The following is a 27838-nucleotide window of genomic DNA, read 5'->3' as shown; positions in this document are numbered from 1 at the left end:
TATCAAACTGTAAATTTTAAATGTTTGTTTTATTTAATATATTCCAATTTAATAACCTTTTTTTAAATTGTACATCTCTCAAATTTGCCTCTCCCTGTTCCATTCTTTGTACTTTTCTCCTCCAATTCGTTTCTTTGGTTGTTCTCTACTCAAATTTTATTCAATTATATATTTTCTCTAGTGAAATTCTCGCTTTCACTGATTCAATTTAATTATTAACTAGGTAATAATTTATACAGCTCAATAACTTTAGACAATTACAGTCTCAAAACCAGTTATTAGCATGATCAAGCACTGCTATCAAAAATTCTGGAGGAACATGTACTTAACAAACGTTAGTCTTGATAAATAAATCGTAATTCTAAAAAAAAAAACCATACAAATATTAGGTTTTATTAGTATGTAAGCTGTGAGATTTTACAACTTTTCAATTAGCAGCGGTAAAACTTGATTAGTAATGGTATTTTTTTTACATAACCAACAGTTGTTGATCTGTGAAGTTTAGAGAAAAAAATGTAACTTATACTATGTGTGCTAACAAAATTATCAAATTTTAAATATTGTTGTGTTTATTATTAAAACTATTATTCATTCATTAATCAAAAATTATAAACTTCCTTAACACACTAGACAACTTCCTCAACTGTGTATAAAATTTTATTGTTGTATAAACTCAAAATAACTTGTAAAAATAATAAATATTTACTCGCATTAAAGAGAAGGGAAATAATTATGGGTATATCTATCACATTTTTTTATTTTCAGAATTTTTTGTTATCCTTTTATTTCATTCGATAAATTGATCGTTGAATAGCATTAATAATAATAAATAAAAACAAAAAAACAGTATTTCTGGTGCTAAGATTAAGAAAAGACTCATGAAAAAATTAATAAACTTGATAAAATATAATCCCTGTAACTTAATGATTTTCACTTTGCCTTTCAGGTGGAGCGTCCAGGTTTTTAATCTCGGTATTCCTGGCATTTTTCCGAAGTTAAACTATCAATAACTTATTCGAATTTTAGGATTTGTGTTGGTAATTAATTTTTTTTAAAGATTACAAACGGATAAAAGTCATCCAGTTTTAAACCTACCGGTAATGTACATCGTGCAAAAGAATTTTGAATTTTTTATATAAATATAAATAAAAAAAAAAACAGAAAAAGAAGTCTATATGAAGATGAATTAGCATTTTCAAGGAGAAAACATCTAATTTTAAACATTACATTTGTTTTTTTGCTGCCATATAATTGACGACATAAAATGCGATTTCATGATCGTGCATTTTAGAATCGCAACTATAAATAAAGGATTAATTTTTAATATTTGCTATCTAGTTAGTAAACCGCTTTCAACGAGATTTATAAGAAAGTCTATTACGTAAGTATCATGATAATTTCACTGTTGGAGATTTTTTTCTTTAGATAAATGTTTTTCGTAAATTAACTTGTTAGATTAAATAGTCTATGAAAATTGAATATTAAATTAACAAATTTGCTTCTATTTTTCCTCCACTACTAAAAAAAAAAAAAAATACTAAACTATTGTAAATAGACAATTCTAATTAGATAATTCGATTGACTACTTACATTTTACTACAAATCCACACTGCTTTGTCGAAACCAACATTATTTCAATGTAACGTAATCTTTAGAATAAAATATTTTTTTACACGTTGTAATATTAATAAATAATTATAATATATTGAATTTTTTAAGTTAGTAACATACAGTGTTTTTTGTTTGTGTTTATTAATTCTACTCGTGTATTCTAGCCGTTTACCTATCTGAATTGCGATAATTCTTTCATTAAAATTAAAGTTTTTGTTATATATCATTAATGATTTTTAATATAGCAGTTAAGGTAATGACTAATTACTTCTAAATTTAAGCAATCATAATTATCTTTTTTTTCTTTTTTTTTCTGCAAATACCATTTTGAAGTGAATTTTGGAATATAAATATCAATTTTAAATTGATGTTTATAAATATAACACTAAAAGCTTCAGGTAGTTAAAGTTAACATTTTTATTTTTTATTTTTTTTTGTCTTCAGTCATTTGACTGGCTTGATTCAGCTCTCCAAGATTCCCTATCTAGTGCTAGCCTAGTACTATCTAGTTTCATTTCAGTATACCCTCTACATCCTACATCCCTAACAATTTGTTTTACATATTCCAAACGTGGCCTGCCTACACAATGTTTTCCTTCTACCTGTCCTTCCAATATTAAAGCGAGTATTCCAGGATGCCTTAGTATGTGGCCTATAAGTCTGTCTCTTCTTTTAACTATATTTTTCCAAACGCTTCTTCCTTCATCTATTTGCCGCAATACCTCTTCATTTGTCACTTTATCCACCCATCTGATTTTTAACATTCTCCTATAGCATCGCATTTCAAAAGCTTCTAATCTTTTCTTCTCGGATACTCCGATCGTCCAAGTTTCACTTCCATATAAAGCGACACTCCAAACATATACTTTCACAAATCTTTTCCTGACATTTAAATTAATGTTTGATGTAAACAAATTATATTTCTGACTGAAGGCTCGTTTCGCTTGTGCTATTCGGTATTTTATATCGCTGCTACATTTTTATATATCACTCATTGTAAAATATTTTAATTTTGGGTAAGGTCATTAAAATATTAAAAATAAAAAATTTTAATTTCAGCAAAAAAAATGGCAATAACTGTCTATTTGCTCTACGAATGGGAAAATTTCAGAACAAGACCGGTTATGTTACAAATAATTATGATAGCATTCAATTTTACATTATTTCGTCACTAGTGAATCTTTTATCTAATTACAAAAATATTTTATTCTGAATTCGGAAGAAGTTACTCATACAGTAACTTTTGTTTTATTGGACAATATTGTTTATGAATCAGTAAATTTTAGATAAAGCTAAATTTTCCGTATACAGTATAGCCGGGAAAATTATCAAACATTTTTTGCCCATCCCTTGAAAAAAGTTTTAATAAATAATTATTTAGATTTATTCTCTTGAGTTTATCCATGGTCCCACAAAATTCTTTGCTGAAATACATCAATAATCAGATATAGAACATTTATATCCTTCATTAATATTTTTAAAAAAAGTTTAAATTAAAAATACAGTTTGGAGTGTCGCTTTATATGGAAGTGAAACTTGGACAATCGGAGTATCTGAGAAGAAAAGGGTAGAAGCTTTTGAAATGTGGTGCTGTAGGAGAATGTTAAAAATCAGATGGGTGAATAAAGTGACAAATCAAGAGGTATTGCGGCAAATAGATGAAGAAAGAAGCGTTTGGAAAAATATAGTTAAAAGAAGAGACAAACTTATAGGCCACATACTAAGGCATCCTGGAATAGTCGCTTTAATATTGGAAGGACAGGTAGAAGGAAAACATTGTGTAGGCAGGCCACGTTTGGAATATGTAAAACAAATTGTTAGGGATGTAGGATTTAGAGGGTATACTGAAATGAAACGACTAGCACTAGATAGGGAATCTTGGAGATCTGCATCAAACCAGTCAAATGACTGAAGTCAAAAAAAAAAAGAAATTAAAATAAAAAATCGCCGACCTCCATGGGTGAGTAGGTAGCGTCTCGGCATTTCGTGTGGAGGTCCCGGGTTCTAATCCCGATCAGGAACGGCATCTTTTCATACGCTACCAATTTCTCCCAGGGTAATGACCATAGCTGTTGATACCCGCTCTTTCATAACAAAAAAAATATATAAATAAAAAAACTAGTTCTAAGAATCTAGTTTATTAAAAATAGTAAAATGTTCTACAAATATTTTTGCAATCTTGTTGAAAATTCCACAAAAGTTAGGGTGAATTAATCAATTTATTAGTATACAATAAATATATATAATTTATTAGTATACATAGTATAAATTTATTAGTATGGATCAACGTATTATTTGTAATGATTTTTCCTAAAATTTAATTTTCAAATGGCTCTACATTTATTGCCAAGAGCACCGACGGTTAGTTCTCATTCACTGAGTCAAATTCCGTTTTTTACATTTTTTTTTTTTTAATTTTGCTAACTTTATATTGTATGAGAACTCAATTTATAACATTTTCTCAGAGTTTTGCTGTTCACAGAATTACTAATCTAGCGTTTTTTGTTTCAATATATAAAAATAATAGTTTTAATGTTACAAGTTAAAGTTCAGTAACACTGGTCAACCTGATTTTTCACGAGTACCAATAGGTGTACTTAATGAGGTTTTATCCTATTTTCAAATATGTTTTCGGAATTCCTCCATCACCCACAGTTTTTTTGTTATTTTAATTTTTTTTAATACTTGAAAACCTTTTTTCGTCCATTTGTCTACTGTCAAGAAAATGTTGTTGTTGGGTAAAGTTAACAAAAAACACACAGATCGTATTTGCCAAAAGAAATTGGAATTTAATTATGTAAAACAACTGAACTTATGTTAAAGCATAACCTTAAATTAAATGAAATTATGAAATAAACATAACTTAATTTCACATAAGAAATATCAACTGAAATCAACATATCAGTAATAATAATATTAAATGAGATTTACAATTATATACTTAGAAAAACAAAACATCAATAAAAATAGTATGACTGGAAAATTATTGCAATACTGACAAATGCTGTAATATTGAAAAATTAGCAATGAACAAATGTCATTAACTTAGAAAAATGAATTACAGTAAATCTTAATTGGCACTGGCCTTTCCTGATTTATGACCAACAAACTTAACATTAAATAATATAAAAATGTAATTCTAGTTTAATGTAGAAAAAAGGCCGCAATAATATTATAGTACAAAAAGAGTTAATTACAATAATCAAATTGAAATAAATAAACATATAAATAGAGTTCCTTTACTAGTAAGCTTTCTTGAAAATATAGAATTAAAAAGAAGTGCTAAAACATAACTGCACATCAGGAGTAATTTGCTTTAGGTTAATTTAAGAGAAATAGTATGAATGCAGTTAATGAGTAGAAAAGAATTAATCTCGGTGATTAACAAGTTACAAGATTAAATGATAGAGTTAATTACGATAACAACAAATTGAAATAATTAAGCACGTAAAATAGGTTGCCGTTGAACGAGGACACAACCTTATATAAGCCACCTGTCGTGAATAAATGGGTTTTAAACTAAACTTGAAATTGAAATGCGCAAAGGTATGATGAACTGAATGTTCCACAAATTTTAATGATAAAATAACTGTTTAAAGTAATAAATAATGAAAAATTGAACTTGCCTGTAGCACACAAATATTAGCAAGAGACGAACTCGTGAGTGAAGGTAAATGAATACATACAGTAATCCTGGGCGTAGTCCGCGCTGGTGTATCAGGAATACAGGGGTGAGACGTGGTTTAGAGGTAGAATAATACGTAGCATCTCAGATATGTAGCAAAGAGTTTGGAGAGATTCTGCATCGATGAAAATTTAATCAGCAGCTCGAGAAGATTCGGCGTCGATAGAATTGGCAGTTTGTAGTGATTGAAACACTTTCAGCATAGACGTAATATACAGAATTTGAAGATTAAACTTGACAAAGAAACGAGGCAAAAACAAAACATAGAGATCGGTGAAATAACGAACCGCTGACGGGTAGAACTAGAGATAATTCGACAGAGAAATACCGCAACGTGTATGCGAGTATAAATGCAATGAAGATATTAGCACAAAGTTTTAGAGCGAAAAGTCATCTACATGGTGAAGGTCTGATCTGCTCTGCCGAAAAAATAGCGTGAACGAAAAGAGGGGGAAACCAAGCCTAGGCAGTGGACAGGAGAGAGTGTGTGTAAAAAACAAGAGATGTGTGCCTGTATTAGTATGGGAACGAAACAAAAGGGAGTGTATGAGATCACCAATAAATTTGCGAGAAATGAAAACACACGGTCACTAAAGATGACAGAAATCGCCCGTCTGACTGACGCCAGGTCTCGAATAAACCAAACAAATATAAACAAACAGATACACATAAGACAAGCCCAACTACGCAACATAGTAAAATTTGCAAAGCCTGTAACAAACAAGATGACCCAACCCTAGCTTTGAATTCATAGGAAATAACTCAACTTTACGCAATAGCGTAAACAGTTGTTACAGCATTGTAAATATGATGGAATCAAATGAGCTAACTCAGAGGGTATGTTCTTTGGAACCCAAAGATTACTCTTGTGACTGTTCTGCTTAACAATTTCTACTTAACAAGCTTTAAAGGGATTACGTCAAAATCAAAACATACAGTGGTGTACTCTAACTTATAATCTGCAATGAGACCAGTTCCACACTGCGAAGAATTGCCCACGTTAAAACCTCCAGCAAATGTGACATTACATGAAGAGAGCTCAGGGTCTGATGGAAGTAAGGAAGAAAAAGAAACCGATTCTGGTGATACAACTATTGAACAAAGCAGTTCATTAGGGCCTCATTTACTGACTCAAGAAAATCTTAAATATCTCATACGAGATTTAAAATGATCCAAAACACTGTCTGCAATGCTTGCTTCCCTACTAAATGGATGGAATCTTCTTCAAAAAATAAAAAGGTATTTATCGTAATCCTCATCCTAAATTTAAGGACTATTTTTCTGAAAAAATGACTTAGTGTTTTGTAATGACATGTTTTCTCTTATGGAGACACTGTAATGAACATAACCCAACAGAATGGCGCTTGTTCATTGATTCCTTCAAAGGTAGTTAAAAGCTGTGTTTCTACATAATGACAATAAATTCCATAGTACCTGTGGCTCACTCTGCTAGTATTAAAGAAACATATAAAAACTTTAAATTTATATTATAAAAGCTTCAGTATGCAGTGTATGACCCCTATCGCGGTGATTTAGAGGTAATTGCACTTATTCTTGGTCTGCTGCTCGGTTACACAAAGTACTGTTGTTTTTGTTGTGAGTGGAATAGTAGGGACAGAAAAAACCATTTCATTAGAAAAGAATCGTCTAAACGCAATCACTCTTTCCGGAAAAAAATGAAAAATTAATCAAAAAAACAAAAAATTAAAAAAAAGAATAAGTTTGGGGTGGCTTCATTTATTCACTTGGGCAAGAAATCCTTTATTGAGTGGTGGTTCTTTGTTTTACAGTGATTTTGCTTTGTTCCTTTGAACGGTTTCTTTTTTTAGTATTTTGTTTTCATTGTGTAAAACTAAAATTGTATATCTACATCCGTTACATATCAAACTAGGATTAATGAAGACTTTCGTCAAGCCCATGATTTCAGATACTTCGAACAGAAGTTTCCTAAAATTAGTGATAAAAAAATTAAAGAATGAATATTTGTGGGTCCACAAACACAATCACTAATACATGATGAAAAATTTGAGGAGCTATTGAACCACTGGAGAAAGGAACTTGGCAAGCATTCAAAAATGTTATTCGGAGTTTTTGGGAAATCGAAAGGGGAAAAATTACCGTGATATTGTCAACGATCTTATAAAAATTTGGGTTGTAATATGTCCTTAAAAGTACACTTCCTGCAATCAAACCTAGATTTCTTCCCGGAAAATCTTGACGCAGTGATCGATGAGCACGGCGAACACTTTTATGAGGAGATTTCAGTTATGGAAAAGAGGTACCAAGGCAAATGTAATCCTAATATGCTGGCCGATTATTTTAGTAAGAGCATGCTCAACAGACGAAATATAGTAGAAAATCGTCATTTCTTACTTTCTAGGTGAGTCAAATGTTTGAATATTGTGTAGTTAAGGATGCAGAAAGTATTAATATGTTTGAAATTATAAATTCCTGTTTCTCGGAAACCTTGGATGATGAGGAAAAACCTATTTCATATTTGAATTCAGGAGGAAAAATACTATCAGAATCACATATATTTCTTCCTGAGACAAAAAAAAAAATATTTTGTTCCCCAGTGATAATTTACTGTATTTATCATTTACTGTATTTTATCCTCTTTGTTAGATATTATTAAGGATAGACAATCTGCTGTTAATGTAACATAACGTTATATTACACTTAAACTTAGCAAAGGCCGGTAAGGCCAACGTTTCCAACATTCCGAAATAAAATAAAACTAAATTTTGAAATTACAAAAAAAATGTTAAATATATTACTATTATAATAAAAAAAGATTACATTAATTTTGAAGGACTTTGTAATTCATCTTGTGGAATATCTGGTAATGTGGGTGACAAGATATTAAAAATTATTGAATATCATTTAACGACTAATAAAATTTTGTTAAGATTTAGTTATTTTTCCTCAGTTTATGAAATAAATAAATAAATTTGCCATGAAACTTCCTAATACTATTTTTTTAATAGGTATTCAAATAATAAACCGCCTAAAACAAAATGCTTTTATAAAACGAATCTATAAAAAAAAGTATATATATATATATACGTATGTACTCGTATATATCTTCTTCATTATATAGTAGTCGTGATTGGACAGCAGTCCTTCATCTCATCATGTGGCTGGGGTTCAACTTCATTAATTCATGACATGATGGATGGAGTTGGACTAACTGGAAAAAGGCTCAGGAAGTGGATTATTTATAAGAATTTTACATATTAAAAACTTCCCATTTGAAATAAAAAATTGCATTTATTAAATAGAAATAAAATTACTAAAGTTATAGAAAAATTTCATTTTTTTCTTTTCATTTTCATGTAATCTGCCTACGAATAACCAATATAAAATATAACAAAAATAATAATAATAATAACAAAGCATACAATTTAACTATTATTGATTTTCAGAAAACCAAACTATTGCTATTATTAAAAAAACAACCAAATTCAGTTAGCTTATAGAGTTGAAGTACAAACTGCATATTAAAGAAACAACGCGACATTCATATTCAGTAACCACGTGCTATTATACTTTACAAAAAATTATACATGTATTTTAAATAAATTAAGATATGTTATATAAGATATAAAGTAAGATATGAACATAAGAAAGAAGCCGTAATAAGAAAGGGAGTCCGACAAGGATGTTCCCTATCTCCGTTACGTTTTAATCTTTACATGGAACTAGCAGTTAATGATGTTAAAGAATAATTTAGATTCGGAGTAACAGTACAAGGTGAAAAGATAAAGATGCTACGATTTGCTAATGATATAGTAATTCTAGCTGAGAGTAAAAAGGATTTAGAAGAAACAATGAACTGCACAGATGAAGTCCTACGCAAGAACTATCGCATGAAAATAAACAAGAACAAAACAAAATTAATGAAATGTAGTAGAAATAACAAAGATGGACCACTGAATGTGAAAATAGGAGGAGAAAAGATTACGGAGGTAGAAGAATTTTGTTATTTGGGAAGTAGAATTACTAAAGATGGACGAAGCAGGAACGATATAAAATGCCGAATAGCACAAGCTAAACGAGCCTTCAGTAAGAAATATAATTTGTTTACATCAAAAATTAATTTAAATGTCAGGAAAAGATTTTTGAAAGTGTATGTTTGGAGCGTCGCTTTATATGGAAGTGAAACTTGGACGATCGGAGTATCTGAGAAGAAAAGATTAGAAGCTTTTGAAATGTGGTGCTATAGGAGAATGTTAAAAATCAGATGGGTGGATAAAATGACAAATGAAGAGGTATTGCGGCAAATAGATGAAGAAAGAAACTTTTGGAAAAATATAGTTAAAAGAAGAGACAGACTTATAGGCCACATGCTAAGGCATCCTGGTATAGTCGCTTTGATATTGGAAGGACAGGTAGAAGGAAAAAAATTTGTTGGCAGGCCACGTTTGGAATATGTAAAACAAATTGTTAGGGATGTAGGATGTAGAGGGTATACTGAAATGAAACGACTAGCACTACATAGGGAATTTTGGAGAGCTGCATCAAACCAGTCAAATGACTGAAGACAAAAAAAAAAAAGTTAAATATCAATAAATACTTCTTATATTGTTCGCCACATGAGCAGTGTTGGCTCGCATATAGGCACTGTGGAATGCAGCACCCCCTATTTTCATTTCATATTATCGATAAACATAATGAGTCCTTTTTTCTTGAATTCTTTCTTTATACTTGTATAATATATAATCCTTAAGCTTAATGTCAGTAGACATCCCCCACTTTATAAAAAAAATACAAAAATATTTGTGTGGTACTGTGCGCTTCACAGTTCCAGCGGTGTGGTGTTTGGCTGTTGGGCGCATGCGCACATAGGTATCTGCACGTGAGGCTGCAAGGGAGAGAGAGCACTGTTGCTCTCGTAGTGCCGTGTGCTGGTGGAAAAAAGTTTTTTTATACTCCACGTGTGTTTGGAACGTTCCTTGTTTGTTCCCTTTTCTAGTTTAGTCGATGGAAGGAATATAAAAGTGGTTTAGTTGTTTTTTCAGTAGTGGTCAGAAGATGGTAAAAAGCAAGAGCTCTTTGATTGCCAAATCTGCCCAAAAACACACTGATAGGGCGAAATAGAAGGTAATTAGTAACATTTATTATGTATTTGTTTCTGTGTACACATAAACCTTAATTAAACACCATTGCACTATATTTGTTTTTAAGTGGACATTTTATTAAGTTATTATCTAATAATACTAAAAAATACTACACATTGCCATTTTATTATTTATTCGGTTAAACAGAATACGGGTTTTAAACACTTTATGCTTAAAAACCGAGTACTATATTCTTGAATGTTACAAAGTGTAGAATTAGATTATTATCCTGCTTCAAGCCATTCTATTTGATTCATTTTTTCCGGTTCTTTTATTTTACAGAAAACTTTAATCATGACCTTGAAAAGGTCCAGAAAAAGGTTTCTGGAGCAACACCCCTACTAGTTTTAGCTATGAGCCGCCACTGCCCATGAGTATTATTTTATTCATTAAAATATTTTATTGTTACGTAGTTTCCTTGATTTATTAAATTGTCAATTGTCCAGTACTAGTAAAAGTTCTGTAATATTTTACATTAAATTTCTATTATAATAAACAAATAATAAATTCAATTCAGTTTTCGTCATCTGATAGCGAGAAATCCATAGTGCTATCAGTATGAAGAGACTAATGAGCGGTTCTAGTTTGTTTTCTGTTACATTACCCAATTCCCAATAATTTGGTTCAACAATATCCATTACATGTTTTATGCAGTTTTTCCAATCCTGCTGGCTTTTTTTGTCGATAGATTTTAAGCATAAATTTTTAACATCAGATATTTTAAAAGAAGTATTTTCTGACGCTACATAACTTTTAATATGTTCTCAGATTAACTCAATTGGGTTGAGATCACAATGGTCGGGTGGTAATCGAAACACGGTTTTACCTCTCGACTTTGCTAAATTTTATACTAACTACAATTACTTTTAATACGCGAAACCCTTTGCAAAAATTGGATATTAAATTCATCCTCTTCAAAAATCACTCCTTTTGGACTAAGGCACATTTTGATATCATTCTTTTTCCAATACATGGCCTTTTTTACATAAATAATAAGGGGCGTTGTCTAAGTAAACAAACGAATTATCTTCCAGAAGTGGTAACATATCGCTAAACCATTGCTCAAAAGACGTGTCGGTCATCTCGTTATGATAGTCTCCTGTAAATTTAGATTAAAAAATCCAGAGACAAACCCGGTATCACTGCCAAAATGCATGATTATGAAACGCCTACCTTTACCCGATGGAGCTTTATTACCGTTTGATAAGCCACACAAAAACGCTTCTTTTGACAATTCACAGCTTTATCTTTCCAAACGAAATTTTTCGTGTGGCCTTTGTTGACGCAAGTTTCATCCATGTAATATATTCCACGCTCTTCTTGCCTTATTTTCTTTATTTCAGTAAGGCAATGTCTTCTCCATATAATGATATCATCACCTCTTTCAATTAAAGCACTTCCCATCCGCGTTTTTCGTAATTAAAATTCATACTTTTTAACAATCTATAAGAAGTTATTCTTCGAAAATCTGGTGGATTGTTATCGCCATTTATAACTCGTAATACTTTTTCTATTGTAGGCAATTCGTTTCGAAAAGAAAATTCGTGTAATTTTTTACGAATCGCGTTTTTATCAAAATCGTCAAACTTTCTTCAATTCACCTACGAGATTTTGTTTTCTTAAGAATCGGTAATTCAATAGCAGATTTATACTCGCGAATCACGTTATACACTGAAGCAGCACAACTTCCACTTATGTTAGCAGTTTTATTAATGACAACCGAAACCAACACCGTTAGGTTGTTCTGTAATTCCCTTTTGTAAGCAATTAAAATGATGTGATTTCGGCACAAATTAAGGGCTTTTTTCGCGGGTGGCCTTTTTTTCGGAGGGGATAATAACAACTATGCACTGTCATTAACTGAATCAGTATTAGATATGATGTCAAAATAATGGTATAACTCAAGTCGTACAGGCACAAATCTAGGAATGCACTACTGTTCAGTTTTTGGTCAAGGTCGCAGACACAACGTTGTTCGAGAAACCACAGTTTTGCCGATTTCGCATTAAACGGACTAGGGTTTGTCAACAAATCAGTGAATGGTGTTATAAACAACATAACCCAAGGTTGTTTATTATTACAATTCTGACCTTTTTTCTTTTCCTGTTTAACCTCCGGTAACTACCGTTTAGATAATTCTTCAGAGGATGAATGAGGACGATATGTATGAGTGTAAATGAAGTGTAGTCTTGTACATTCTCAGTTCGATCATTCCTGAGATGTGTGGTTAATTGAAACCCAACCACCAAAGAACACCGGTATCCACGATCTAGTATTCAAATCCATGAAAAATAACTGGATTTACTAGGACTTGAACGCTGTAACTCTCGACTTCCAAATCAGCTGATTTGGGAAGACACGTTAACCACTAGACCAACCCGGTGGGTTTACAATTCTGACCTGTGTGCGAATGCCGTTACCAGCTGTCGCCAGTCTGCTCTCTGTATGCGTTGGGTGTGTTAGCTTCGGTGCAGTGAATTTTTTTTTTTTGTAGATAATATATCGTCGCGTCAAACTCTTTACAAGAATTTAGTTTTCTAAAGACTTTATTTAATGTTTTACTTTCTGCTCACGGCTATTTTTGTATTGTTGGATAAGCTAGAATTAGATTATTTTTTTAAGTGAGATGTTGACCACGGTAAGGCTCGTCGTATACCCAAGGCGGGGGTAAATAATGGATATAGGCCGATTACTCTTATTAATAATATGGGAAAGGTGGTTGAGAGGCTGATAGAAGGCAGGCTTAGGGCAGAGCTTGAGGAGAAGGGCTGTCTACATCCACAACAATATGGATTCAGAAAAGGCCGATCTACCATAAATGCCTTAGAGAAAGTTAAAAATTGGGCTTTAAACAGCAGGAGCGGTACCTGGAGAACCAGGAAAATCCCCCTAGTGATAATGCTGGACATTAGGAACGCGTTCGGATCAGTACCCTGGCCATCTATAATTGATGCATTGCATGAGATGCGAATAAGCGAATATCTAATAAATCAAGTTAATCACTATCTACATCAAAGGTTTCTTGAGATCAAAACTTTGGAAGGTAAGGTAGTTTTCTAGATGTTTGGTGGCGTTCCTCAAGGTTTTGTGCTGGGCCCAACCTTGTGGAACATTTTTATGACGCAGTCTTCAGACTGAATTATCCTGAAGGAGTTACTGCAATTGGCTATGCTGATGACATAGCAATCCTCGTTGAGGATAGGGATGTAGATAACTTAGAACGCAAAGCCAATCTGGCATTAGGAATTATAGATGAATGGTTACAAAGAAGCCAAACTACAGATAGCCCCAGGGAAGTCCAGTTGTATTGCCCTTTCCGGCAGAAGACCTATTAGAGGTATAAATTTGAATATCAAAGGAGAGCCAATTATGCAAGTCAATGAGGCAAAATATCTGGGAGTCATACTCGATAAAAATTTGAGATTTAGCAGACACATCGATATGATATTTAGTAGGGTCACTCCAATGGTCAAAGCTCTGAGAGGACTCTTCCAGAACCATGGAACACCAAAAATAGAAACTAGGAAATTAATAACTGCTGCAACAACATCAATGATATTATACGCAGCCCCCGTTTGGGGACATACAATTAGTATTAAACGGAATAAAGGAAAATTGAGAAGCGCGCATAGACTTGCACTGTTGAGGGTGGCCGCTAGTTACAGAACGGTGTCCTATGACGCGCTTTGCGTAATAACAGAGGTTCTACCAATAGACCTGCAGATTAAAAGCAGTATGCTTAGATATGAGGGATTACCACAAGACGAGATAGCGGCTCAATTGGAGCAAGAATGGCAGTTGGAATGGTCACGCTCAAGAGTCGGGGATTGGACTAGAAGACTAATCTAATCCCTGACGTAGGTAGGTGGTATGGAAGTAGATGCGGAAACGTTGACTTCTATATGACAAAGTTATTATCGGGGCATGGATTTTTCGGGCAGTACCTAGCCAGAATTGGAAAAAGGGACATACCACAATGTGTTTATTGTGAGGAAACAGATAATGCGGAGCACAATATATTTGTATGTCCTAGATGGGCTGAAAACAGGAGGGTAATTATAACAAATCGATTAACACCGGATAATCTAATTAATTGGATGGTACAAAATCAAGAGAACTGGGACTGGTTCAGAAGGTTTGCTGGAGAGATCCTGAGAACTAAGGAAGAAGAGGGCGGTAGACTGTGATTAAGTTAAGTAGGGAAGGGTGAACAGTCTCTCCGTGGAGGGCCCGTATGCCCTGGTATGCGCCGGGTTCCTGCGAAGGGGGAGAACTCCAGGGGAGATGGGAATAAAAGAAAAGACCGAGTCCCGGCCGGCGGTGTGTCTTAGAGGCATAGGCGTAAAGACCGAGACCTGGTTCCCTGCGGAGGGGCTGGGGGACGGCATCGCCGGACCTTGGCCCTAACGTAGGGAATTAGAGGCAGGCAAAAAATAAAACAAAAGATCCAAGACCGGGGGGCCAACCTGCCGTGCCGGATGTAAAGCCGGTGGGTGGGGGACGCCCCCTTTGAGTAGAAGGACACTCTCCTCGACTGAGTATACTTAAATGCATATCCGGTCGGGGAGAGTAGGGAACAAAAAAATAAAAAATAAAAAAAAATAATAAAAAATAAAATAAAATTATATGTCTGAATTCCCGTTTGTGTTTATTTTGTGAATGTAATAATTATTCTCAGTTAAGTCTTCTCTTCTTGTGTTTCTAGTATAATGATAAATTAAACAAACTTCAAATAATGCTGATGTACTGTTTTATGTGTTCTTTTTCTTATTCGTAATCACTACCCAATCCAGACCATCAGATCCTCTCAGAACAACTACACTCTCGTTCCAACAAATTTATGAAAATTACATTACCGTTAAATAACATCAGAATAAATAAATAACAGAAACAAAAAAATTGAACACAATAACAGAAGAGTGATCATACGATAAGATCAAATGTTTTAATACAACTGAAAGACATAATATTATACATTTATAAACCATTGGTTCATAAGTACTAGATAACTAATTAATTATACGGTGACTAATATGAGTAATGATTATGTGACATGACACGCAAAAACATGACGAAATCACTAACATTGTTTATTCTTCACTCCACAAGACAACTGAATACAATATTATTCCATTACACCGGGTTGGTCTAGTGGTTAACGCGTCTTCCCAAATCAACTGATTTGGAAGTCGATTTTTACAGCGTTCAAGTCCTAGTGAAGCCAGTTATTTTTACACGGATTTGAATACTAGATCGTGGATAGCGGTGTTCTTTAGTAGTTGGGTTTCAATTAACCACACATCTCAGGTATGGTTGAACAGAGAATGTACAAGACTACACTTCATTCACACTCATACATATCATCCTCATTCATCCTGTGAAGAATTATCTAAACGGTAGTTACCGGAGGCTAAAAAGGTAAAAGAAAGTATTATTCCATTAATGATCTAATCGTTAATATGAAAACAAAAATATATTCCGTTACAAACGTTTCGATGAAACTAAGATGATAAAAACACCCTAATTATACTTATCTATCATCTGTTCGGTTCCTTCAGCAATATTTTTTTATAATTTTTACATCTGTTGACATTATTTAGTTTGGTGTCTTTTTGAATCCTTTAAGCAGAAATGAATTTTTTTTGTTATAATTTGATAGCAAATAATAACAAAAAAATTTGCATTAAATTTTAGCATTTAAATTTGCATTAAATTTTAATGCTAAATTAAATGCAAAATTAGCATTAAATTTAGCGTGTAACGATTCTCAGTAATTAATAGTTATTTCGATACAGTTGGTACAGTCTGTTTAGATATCAGAAGAAAATTTTCAATCGACCACAATGTACGTATTTTTAGGACATAGCTGACAAACTAATCGAAATTGTGTGTCTGCTTAATAGAAATTAAGTTACTGTAAAAAATAGAGAAAAAACTATTCGATTTGCTAATCTCATCAGGATTTAGCATCGAAACCCAAGAATGTTTAGAGGAACAAGCCTATTCAACTCGTTGTCCTTAATAACCCGTTGATAAATCAAGTGTATGAATTTTTCAGTACGAGGATTTGCCTACAAAATTTTGAAGACAGGATTTTTAACTACAACATTTCATTCAGCGTCAGGCGAAACCTTTAGTATTACATTGAACTTTATACTTCTTTATGATAAAATCATGATACAAGAAGTATAAAAATTTAATAAAAAATAATCAAGAGAAAAGTCCAAAATTAAATTCTACATAAGTTTAAGATGGAAAATCTTTTTTGATTTTTGATATGATTTTAGAAGTATATTTTAAAAGTGGAATATATGTAGATGTATCACTCCCCGTATATTTAAAAATTATGGTTAATGCTGTAATGTTGGTAAAACAAAATTTTAAAATAATATATTATACCCTGAATACCATTTAAATTTACTACAACTTTGTACTTTATATTTAGGTGAATATACCATTCAGATAAATAATGAACAGACTTGTCAGTTGACTTAGTCATTTACTTGTTAATTGTAAAAAAATAAATATAAAAAAAAAGCTAAAATATTCTGTTAAATTGTATGTCATATAATATTTTAATATCGATATTACATTTATCTGTTGCAGTAAGATTTTTCAGTAAGAAATTCAAAATGAGAACACTTTTCCTTGCAATATTATTATTTATGTTTATCTTAAATAAAGTACATACAGAAGATACCTGTCCTTATGTAACCTCGAAAAAGGCATGTGAAGAAACCTTATTTAAACCGGATAGAAAATTTTATTTTGATGAAGAAGAAGTTCGAAAGGTAACATATATCCATGATTTATTAGATAAGTAGACGAAAACTATAGAAGCCATACATATTAACACTCAGACACACCGCGGGCCAATTAAAATTTTTACAAAAGTGTACATTTAGTTTAAATCTATTTTTATTTTATTCACAACATATAAAACTTTTCAAATGCTGTCCTTAATTATTTTTTTATGAATGTATAAAAATTTATAATAATATTATAATATAAATATAAAGTTAATATTTATAAAACGATATATTTTATTTTTTTATTTCTACAAAAAATAGCTAAAGTTAATATAAATTTCATTAAACAAAAAAAATATCAAACAAAAAATAAGAGTAATAATATTATGTTGAACAAAAGAAAAGAGAAAACTTTTCATAATAGACTGAATGGAAAGAAAAAATAAATACTTTTAAAAAAAAACTCATAAAAGTATACAAATTTAAATATTCATATTCTATTAATTTTTATAGAAATTATCACTGCATTAACACAGTTATTTAAAAAAATAAATTAGCTTCAGGAATTGAATATAATTCTAAATAAAAATAATTCTTCCACTAATATTTAGTATTTAAAATTGTAACATGCTTTCACTGGACGTCAATTATTTCCTGAAGATCAAACCATCGCAACATATTCTAACGATGATATCAAATAGATATTAATTTACTCAGGTCAGATAAAGAAAAAAAACCTTGAAAATAGCCGGTAAAACACTAAACCGTTGGCTTTTAACTGAAAGTCAGTGAGACCCGGAATGATCATTCACGGTCTCTTAGTTGAGCAGTTCCTTAGATTTATGTTCAAGGATACTAGAGAAAATATTTTGTCGACATCTTCAAAATAAGCTTTTCATCTTGCAGTCTATGTGTGGTACGATTTTCTGTGAAAAGAAAAATGAGATGAAACACCACGCTAAAATTGTTTATATATAAATTATAACAGATAAATTAGTGTAAGGAGATGAAAGCCGGATGGCCACGGGTAAAAATAGAAAATATTTTAGTAGAAATGATGAGATTCTTAAAAGCCGTTAATGAATGTATCTTATCTTACCAGTCCGGTTTTGAATTACCTTTGCTAAAGTCGAATTTCAAATATCTTAATCTAGCAATTCGATCCTTGGATTGAAAATATCGAATTATTCGTCTTCAAAAAATGTGATATGAAATGTAGATTAATTTATTTTTAAATGATCGAGTTCGAGGTTAAATAAATCTTATTCATCAAGAAAATAATGCCTAATCTTTTGTGTACCAGAAAGGGTATCCAGTCTATACGATGGTGAAAATGATAATATAATTTTTTCTCATTATCAATATCAAAAAATCGTCAACATTTGTTACATGTAAGCAATGTAAAACATATGACGATATTAGCAGAAAATGATATATTTTAATAAATAGTGATTTGTTATTATTTAAATCAGTATAGAAACGCTACTAAATGTAAGTCGTTAAATTATGTAAAACAATACAAAATAAATAAATTTCCAAAACAATCGCGCTATAATGATTACAAATTTTAAATACTATTAAAAAGTATTTAACGAAAAATGTCATGGTGATAAATGAAGAATATCTTTTTTGTTGTTATTGCATAATCGGGATTACAATATTTCTATTGACTATTTAACCGAAGGAGATTTAAGCGCCCTGAAACATGCTTTATCTGATGATTAAGCATTTAATCACAAAATAATTAATTTAACAAAAAATCAATGATTGAATTTTGAAGAATTTTTGTGAAAGGAAGTTATTGAAAATTACAATAGAAGAAATTAAAGTAAATTCTAGCACTTTAAATAATGCTAGCATCAAAAGCCAATAAAAAACGTAAGAAAAACCTACCATTTGGATATTTTATCGAGATAAACACCTCATACCGTTTTATTAACCATACTTTCTTGACGGATTTTTAAAGAAAATTCAATAGAATCAGTACTCCATGTGTAAAAATCAAACCTTAAGTAAAATTTAAGGTTCTATATTACGCCTCTCTTGAAATATTAAGGGAATTAGAGCCCAGCATGCATACATACATACATAAATTCATACTTCCATGCATACACATATATTTTTGTAAGCCATAACCTGACGTTTCAAGGTACCCTGGTAGAAATACATATTAAAAGACATTTTTGATAATAGTGAAATACTTTTCCTATGTTATATTCTACAATAGTTGCAAAAGTAAAACTATTAAATATTTTCGGTATCTAGTGTGGTTTAGTTCACACTAGGCTGTAGTCTATTTGACCCACCGGGTTGGTCTAGTGGTTAACGCGTCTTCCCAAATCAGCTGATTTGGAAGTCGAGAGTTCCAGCGTTCAAGTCCTAGTAAAGCCAGATATTTTTACATGGATTTGAATACTAGGTTGTGGATACCTGTGTTCTTTTGGTGGTTGGGTTTCAATTAACCACACATCTCAGGAACGGTCGAACTGAGAATGTACAAGACTACACTTCATTTACACTCATACATATATCATCCTCTGAAGAATTATCTAAACGGTAGTTACCGGAGGCTAAAAACAGGAAAAAGAAAAAAAAAGGCTGTAGTCTATTTGGGTAGCCTCTGTAATCCTCCTTTTCTTATTTTTATCAAGAAGCAATTTTCTTATTTCTTTCCTTTTTGTAACCAGGTTTTTATTCAAATAGATAAACGCCTGAAAATTTTTTAAATAAACTTAAATTAATTATAAAAGCAACTTTAAATAAAAATCACCAAAGAAATATTATTCAATACTTGTTTTAATTTTCGACTATTTAGAATTGTACGTAGTTTGCAGTAATTTTTAATTACTACAAAATCCGATAAATTTTGAAAGTCGATAAATTTTAAAATTTTGAAATTAGGGAAGAATTATATTTTTCTGAAGGTTATATTATTATTATTTTTACTTTTTACTCATTAATTTTATAAGTTATACTCCTAGAGTATATAAATCTGCTTAAAGTGCAGTATTTTGAATCAATAGGAAACGTCCCGTGTAATATATTTGGTATAGGGTTCTATGACAAGTTATGAGAAGGAGGATTTTTGTGTGACTGTGCAATTAAAAGTCAAAACAGACATATTATGTATGACATCACCACTCTGCGTGAATATTAATTCAGAGGTCGACTTCTTGGTTTAGAACAAGTATGCCATTATCGTTAGCACAACTTTGTATTTATTTTGGAATATTATGTTATGAATGATCAGAAAGATTTTACAACGGATTAACCCGGTTGTAAAGTACGAAATAAATTTACTATTTTTATTTAACAATGGCATCCTGGAATAGTCGCTTTAATATTGGAAGGACAGGTAGAAGGAAAAAATTGTGTAGGCAGGCCACGTTTGGAATATGTAAAACAAATTGTTAGGGATGTAGGATGTAGAGAGTATACTGAAATGAAACGACTGACACTAGATAGGGAATCTTGGAGAGCTGCGTCAAACCAGTCAAATGACTGGTTTGACGCAGACAAAAAAGAAAAAAAACAATTGATATAAAACTTAGTGTATGATAGTTTTTTCAATCTATATATCCGTCTCAAAAAAAAAGACATTCGGAAAGATTTCTCTGAAAATTGTTCAGCTTTAACCACATATTTTTCATAATGCTACAATATAATAATAAAATTAGGCCCATTATTCCACCTTCCTCTATGGCGTAGTGATTGCATCTCTGCCTTTTATCCGGAATGGCCTGGATTTTAATTCCAGTCATGTTTGACGCCTTTTACAGGCTACAAAATTCATTTTCATCTGCTCCTATAATCGCCATTAGCCTGTAGTTGCTTAAAATAGAAAATAAGCACTGAATTCAGGTAACACACTACCTTGAAGAGGTTGACGTTAGCAGAAAACTTGTAATGTAAGTTTTACAAAACACTTCGTTCTTTAAATGTAACTGTTAAACGATGATTTAAATACAAATGAATATTATTTTTATTGAAAAACCAGTGACATCTTAACAATGCAATAATTCTGAAATTTCTCAAAACTTTGATAGAACTTTGCATTCTCGAAAAACCGTCTTATAGTGCACAATTTAGCAAAAGGTTATTAATTAATTATAAGAAAGTTTGAAGCTTGTTGGATATTGAGAATCAAGACAAAAATACTCATTACAGCGAAATGATGCTACATTTTACACTAAAAATTCAACCTTGCTAATAATCTGAATTTCTCCCAGACTTCCTCAGGAATTACTTTCAACGTGGGTTTTGTAATATTATGAATAGAAAATTCACTAGATTTTTGCCTGTAGTTTGGTCAAACAAGAGTTATCTTATTCTAAAACATTTAGTAAACTTATTTTGATTTGTGGAAATAGATTAATTAATTTAATAATGATGTTTATAATTTTGAGTTTTCCTTCCGAATCACAATACACTGTACCTTACGTCGATTAAAAATTTCGTATCAACAAAAATTAATGTTATTGAAACATGTCACGCTATTCACAAAAATGTTTGAAAATCAAAGAAAAGAATTAAACAAAAATGTGTATAATCACAAAATAAGAAACAAGAAGAATATCATGTCCTGAAGACATAATTTAAAGTAATTTCTAAGTCAACAAACTATTGATATTACAATTTAAAGAATATAGTAAAACCGCTAGAAAAGAGAAATCACTGGAAAAGACATTTTAAGCGATAATTTTTGTTTTAGAGTAGATAAATTACTTCTATATTTCATTTTATATTAGTGCTATAATTAGTGATAGTAGTATTAGTAAACATGAGATTTTATAATTTTGCTAAAATAAATGTTCATTTTTTTTTTACGTGTCTATCTTTGCTATTTTGAAGTTCCAGTCATTTTACTTTACTAAAGAAGCTGGTTCTGTTAATTAATCATATAATTTTTTTTTTTTTTATATTGCATAAATCCATATGATTTAGAAGAAACAATGAACGGCATAGATGAAGTCCTACGCAAAACCTATCGCATGAAAATAAACAAGAACAAAACAAAAGCAATGAAATGTAGTAGAAATAACAAAGATGGACCACTGAATGTGAAAATAGGAGGAGAAAAGATTATGGAGGTAGAAGAATTTTGTTATTTGGGAAGTAAAATTACTAAAGATGGACGAAGCAGGAGCGATATAAAATGCCGAATAGCACAAGCTAAACGAGCCTTCAGTAAGAAATATAATTTGTTTACATCAAAAATGAATTTAAATGTCAGGAAAAGATTTTTGAAAGTGTATGTTTGGAGTGTCGCTTTATATGGAAGTGAAACTTGGACAATCGGAGTATCTGAGAAGAAAAGATTAGAAGCTTTTGAAATGCGGTGCTATAGGAGAATGTTAAAAATCAGATGGGTGGATAAAGTGACAAATGAAGAGGTATTGCGGCAAATAGATGAAGAAAGTAGCATTTGGAAAAATATAGTTAAAAGAAGAAATAGACTTATAGGCCACATACTAAGGCATCCTGGAATAGTCGCTTTGATATTGGAAGGATAGGTAGAAGGGACAAATTGTGTAGGCAGGCCACGTTTGGAGTATGTAAAACAAATTGTTGGGGATGTAGGATGTAGAGGGTATACTGAAATGAAACGACTAGCACTAGATAGGGAATATTGGAGAGCTGCATCAAACCAGTCAAATGACTGAAGACAAAAAAAAAAAAAAAATCCATATGTTAAACATGTTGCATAATTTATTTATGTAAATTTCAGTCGCGGCTTCGCCGATGCTATACACCGGGCAACTTACGTTTCCCGGTGCGGTCAGGCGATATTTAGCAGGTCAGGATTCGATTCACTCGCTCTTCCGATCTAACCAGATCCCCATTTTCACTAATTTCATGCTTGGGAGAATAATAATGATAAATAAAAATTAAAGCACGTTCAATTTATTCAATATATCAATGTTTTGTCATATCTTCAGAGCAACACTTTAGTCAGTATAGTACCGGAAACATGAGTGATCTAAAGAATTCGGGTTTCAAATTAGTCAGCCCCCATCTAAAAAATATTAGTTATAGCTAGTTACCCGTCATTCGTACGGGTAAAAATATTTTTTACCTGGTTCTTAGCGTTAACCGATAAATACCATTAGGAGATGACCGAACTCGTTTCCGTTTGTTTTTTTTTTTAATTTGTGTATTTTTTTGTCAAGTAACTAGAGTCAAATACAGCCTGTCACGCCGCACATATAGTAAAATTGATAATACCTGATTTGGTTAATCGCGGCGCCATACACCGACACACTTTTTAAAAAGTCAAAATTCAGAATCCCGAAAATGGATTTTAGATATTTATCTAAAGAGTACTTGTAAGCCTCAATCTAGTAAATATCGCGCTTAATATATAGGAGGAAATGAGTAAAATATACAATCATAATTCAATTTTTTTTTTACCTTTCTTCACCACTTCCAAGGTCGAATTTAGAAAAATCTAAAAAGTGGGTTTTAGGTATTCACATGAATATCACACACACCAAAATCAAGTTCATATCTTCAGTAGTTACTGATAAATTAAGAACAGTAGATTTTACTGTTACTCTATTTTAATCCTTTGATTGAAATTCTGAATTTCAAAAATTTCTTTCTTAGTGGGCACTTCCACTTCCACCGTAAGAAAAACGAGTATACAAATTTTCATCAATTTATCTTTTTTAGTGGGCAGTTCTTCTGTAATTTTTAGTGGGCAAATCGTAAATCATTCACAGCTTTTTTTATTTAAATATATCTGTATTTTCTTCTATTTTTTCTTTTTTTTATTCTTACAGTATGTAAAACAAGGTGTGAAAGAAGTGTTTGTTTTAAGAATTGCTCGTTATATTTATTGGTATATTTCTTTAGCTCAATAAAGTAAATATGCAGTGAGGAGTAATCAAATATTTTCATTTATTTGTCTGATTTTTAAAAGTATCTATATTATTTAAAAAATTAATTAATTACTTTTCATACCCGTAGATTAATGATGACATCTCGAAATCTAGAGAAAGAATTTTCTTTACGTAGAATAGAAGAAAATATGTAAAATATTTAAATAAGGATTATACTCAAGTATAAGAAGAGCAGATACAGTCTGCACAAAAATCTTTTAACTGATTGTCATTAGAGGAAGTAATGGCAATCTCAGATATTGTTTTTTTTCAGAAAGGAGTGAATCTAGTGCGTCATTTCTTTCTTATTACTTCTCAACTCTTATATGAATAAGGAATTTAAAAGAAAATTTGAGAAAGAATAACCATCTAATGAGAAAAGTAAGATTGTTAAGATTAAACATCTATAGAGATTTGTTGGCAGAAGCTAAATAACAATTACAAGAAATTCTGTATGATACAGATTTATTTCTAGGGGATTAATTTACTTTAAGTAGAACGAATTGAAAAAGGTAATAAATAAAGCGTATTAAGGAAGAAGAAGAATGAAATATTGAGGTAGGAACAAATAATTTACCCAGAATTAGAGAGTTCTGTTATTTGAGTATTAAAATTTCAAATGGTGTACGAAACACAGATCAAAAGCAGACGGGCACGAGCAAGGGAAGTATTTATATAAAACAGATATGCTTTTATCAGATATGGATATAAAATCTAGAATGATATTCTTAAAAATGTTTTTAGTGGTAAGTGCACCACTTTATGGCAACGAAATAAAGAAGATAGGAAAACCAGGTATGAAAATAATGGAGTACTTTGAAATGTGATGAAATAAATGGATGCTGAAGATAAGATGGGTCGATGAAGTATAAAGTGAAGAGTTGTTTAGATGAACTGATTATTAAAAACGGTTTACACAAAATTGCGTAAAAAGATATCTAGTTTGCCATAAAGCCATGACGACAAAGATATCTAGTTGGTAAAGACGACAAGGTTTAGTAATCTGGTAATAAAAGTATGTATAAAAAGTTGATACTGTAAATGAAGACAAAGGTCGGATAGATAGAACAAGTTTTAAAATGTTCCCTCTGAAATAAGTAACTAGGTCAGAAATTAATTCTCCTTCACAAAGATAATTTCACAAATCAAACAGTCAACTAAAGCAATATTATACAACGCCTATTGTAATAAAAATCTCCAAAAAGTTGTATTTATGTTCAGTTATTTTATTATCTTTGATATTCATCCCCTCAAAACTTTAGAAAACAAGATTCACCATCTGTCTCGATTAGTTAGCCATGATTTACGATATTAAAATTATTTTTTAATCACAATATTTTGTATCGGTTTCGAAAACTGCGGTTTAAATCTAAGAAAGAGAAGAAAACTGGTAAATCATAATCATATTTGGTACAGTTTTTGTTTTTTCTACATGCAAAAACCATTCATGAATTATTTAAATGTGATTTTATTGTTTCCCTTTGTTTAAAGGGAAGTGGAAATAACAGTACAAAAAAAAGTTTCTGTAAAATTATAAAACAATGTATTTAAACCCAATAAATTTTTCCTCTTAAGAATATTACGTACTCTATGAAAACATTACTTAAACCAACATACTATAAAATTGGAGCCGATTTTTTCAGATGGTGGTCAAATCTCTATTACTTTGGGTGGGTAATTTTAGGAGAACGGTATTTTATTTGAGTGAATTATTTTTGAGAAAAGCCTAACTTTATTATAATTAATCCTCGCCTAAAAATTATGACCTTAGTTGTGATGATTTTATTTTATTTCTTTACTATGTTTTTGTTACATTGTGGCCGTTGGAAATTATTTAATGCTGTAAACTATTAATCTTTGACCGATCGAACCGTATTTATTAAATACAAATTTTTTAAAACTGAGCCATCTTTAATCATTGAAAAGGGTTACAAGAGAGATTAAAATCGTTATGGTATGAATTTTAAAAGCTGTAGTAAAAACCTTTATTCGATTAGTCGTTTAAATAGTTTACAAGGTAATCAAAAGATTTTTCAATTCTGAGGAGGTGGTGCAGCTACCTTTCCTCAACTTAACATCTACAATAATAATTAATTCATAATCTTTATATGTTTGCAGATAACAGAAACACTTAAACAAAGAGGATATGAAAGCGAAAGTAATTTCCATCGCAATTTTATTCAAGCGACAGGTGTTCATAATTGGAAATTAGTTAATTACGAAAACTTATTTAAATTGAAACCAGATATTAGTTTACAGGAAATAATAAGTATGGCTCACTATGCTGATGGTAAATGGTGGAATCAATTATTACAACCAAATAATTATAATAAAAAATTTGAAATTAACTTAATCAATGAAATTAATTTAAACATTAAAAACGTAAACCAGTATAAAAAAAGAATTGATAATTACCTGCTCTGGAGACAAACTAATCCTTCAGCCTTATGTACCTTCAAAGAACTTAAACAGATTTTTAGATTGCTTGATCAGTACGAGCTAAAACAAAAGTTAAAAAAGGAGTTATTTGAACCTAAATACGTTAAAAGGTATAATTTTACTACGTGTACATAAAAAAAAAATCATTATCTGTAATATAATTTTAATTTCTTAGTGAGAAATAATTTTCTTCTATATTTGAAATAATTTAATGAAAACAAACTTATAAAGAAATTTTGTAATTGCTATTAGGTTAATTTTTTGTAACCCACCGGGTTGGTCTAGTGGTGAACGTGTCTTCCCAAATCAGCTGATTTGGAAGGCGAGAGTTACAGCGTTCAAGTCCTAGTAAAGCCAGTTATTTTTACACGGACTTGAATACTAGATCGTGGATACCGGTGTTCTTTGGTGGTTGGGTTTCAATTAACCACACATCTCAGGAATGGTCGAACTGAGAATGTACAAGACTACACTTCTTTTACACTCATACATATCATCCTCATTCATCCTCTGAAGTATTATCTAAACGGTAGTTACCGGAGGCTAATCAGGAAAAGAAAGTTAAAAAAAGGTTAATTTTTTGTGGCAAACAACAGATCTTTTGCAAAAACTTTATTCATTAATAAACTTCAACCTCTTAACGTAGTGAATGAAAACCAGATGATAAAACCTAGCTGATTCTTACTAATAGAAAAATAGAAAATAAAGGAAGGACAGGTTTAGATACATCCACGTTCAGCGATTTTGTTATCACTCTAGGTCATTTTAGTTATAAAACTCTATTAGTTTCCACTTTATTTTCCTCGTTCATATACACCAGTTAGAATAAAATCTCGTCGTTTGAGTGACGTAAATTGACATGTGAAAAGGGCACAAACATTATAAACATTTTTTTTTTTTTTTACTTGATACCTTACTATTTTTTACTTAGATACCTTAAACGCTATTAAAAATTATAAACAAACATCTTTGTTTTTAATAAAAATCTGCGTATTCCAGTAGTGATCCAAGGCAACCCTTTATCAACATTTCTGTTTACCAGTATTTTCTTTCCACCTTGATATCATCAATCTGATGAAACCTCTTTTCTCTTCCTTTCATCACATCTAGAGTCTCAATTTCTAATTGAAATTATTCAATTTCTTTTTGTGTATTATTTTATTTCTATTTTTTGTTTTTCAACTCTGATAAATTATGTTCACTTCTTGCTGTGTATCCGTTTTCTTAATTCATTCTTCAGCATATCTAAATTTCTGTTGGTTCTAGTCTAACGTAAAATTTTGAAAATAATCAATTGGGTTTATCAAAAGAAAAACATGTCTTATATTATCTAATTATCTTTTTTCTTTTATT

General features: G+C 31.1%; 1 protein-coding gene across 2 annotated transcripts in view; it reads left to right on the top strand.

Annotated features, from left to right (window-relative positions):
- Positions 1-1229: 1229 nt before the first annotated feature.
- The window catches only part of LOC142326983 (uncharacterized), a 32477-nt gene continuing 5868 nt past the window's right edge, over positions 1230-27838 (top strand). The window contains exons 1-3 of one of the 2 annotated variants that reach the window (XM_075369754.1): positions 1230-1381; positions 17023-17207; positions 26165-26595. In XM_075369754.1, the coding sequence (XP_075225869.1) occupies positions 17049-17207; positions 26165-26595 (590 nt within the window). In that variant the 5' untranslated portion in view covers positions 1230-1381; positions 17023-17048. Of the gene's footprint in view, positions 1382-10317; positions 10400-17022; positions 17208-26164; positions 26596-27838 lie in introns of those variants that run through there. The other variant, XM_075369830.1, reaches the window with a different exon arrangement.

Source organism: Lycorma delicatula, chromosome 1 (genome assembly GCF_047948215.1).
Source record: "Lycorma delicatula isolate Av1 chromosome 1, ASM4794821v1, whole genome shotgun sequence".
NCBI lineage: Eukaryota > Metazoa > Arthropoda > Insecta > Hemiptera > Fulgoridae > Lycorma > Lycorma delicatula.
Note: the sequence above shows the minus strand (reverse complement) of the source record. Positions and strands in the feature narration are given on the sequence as shown.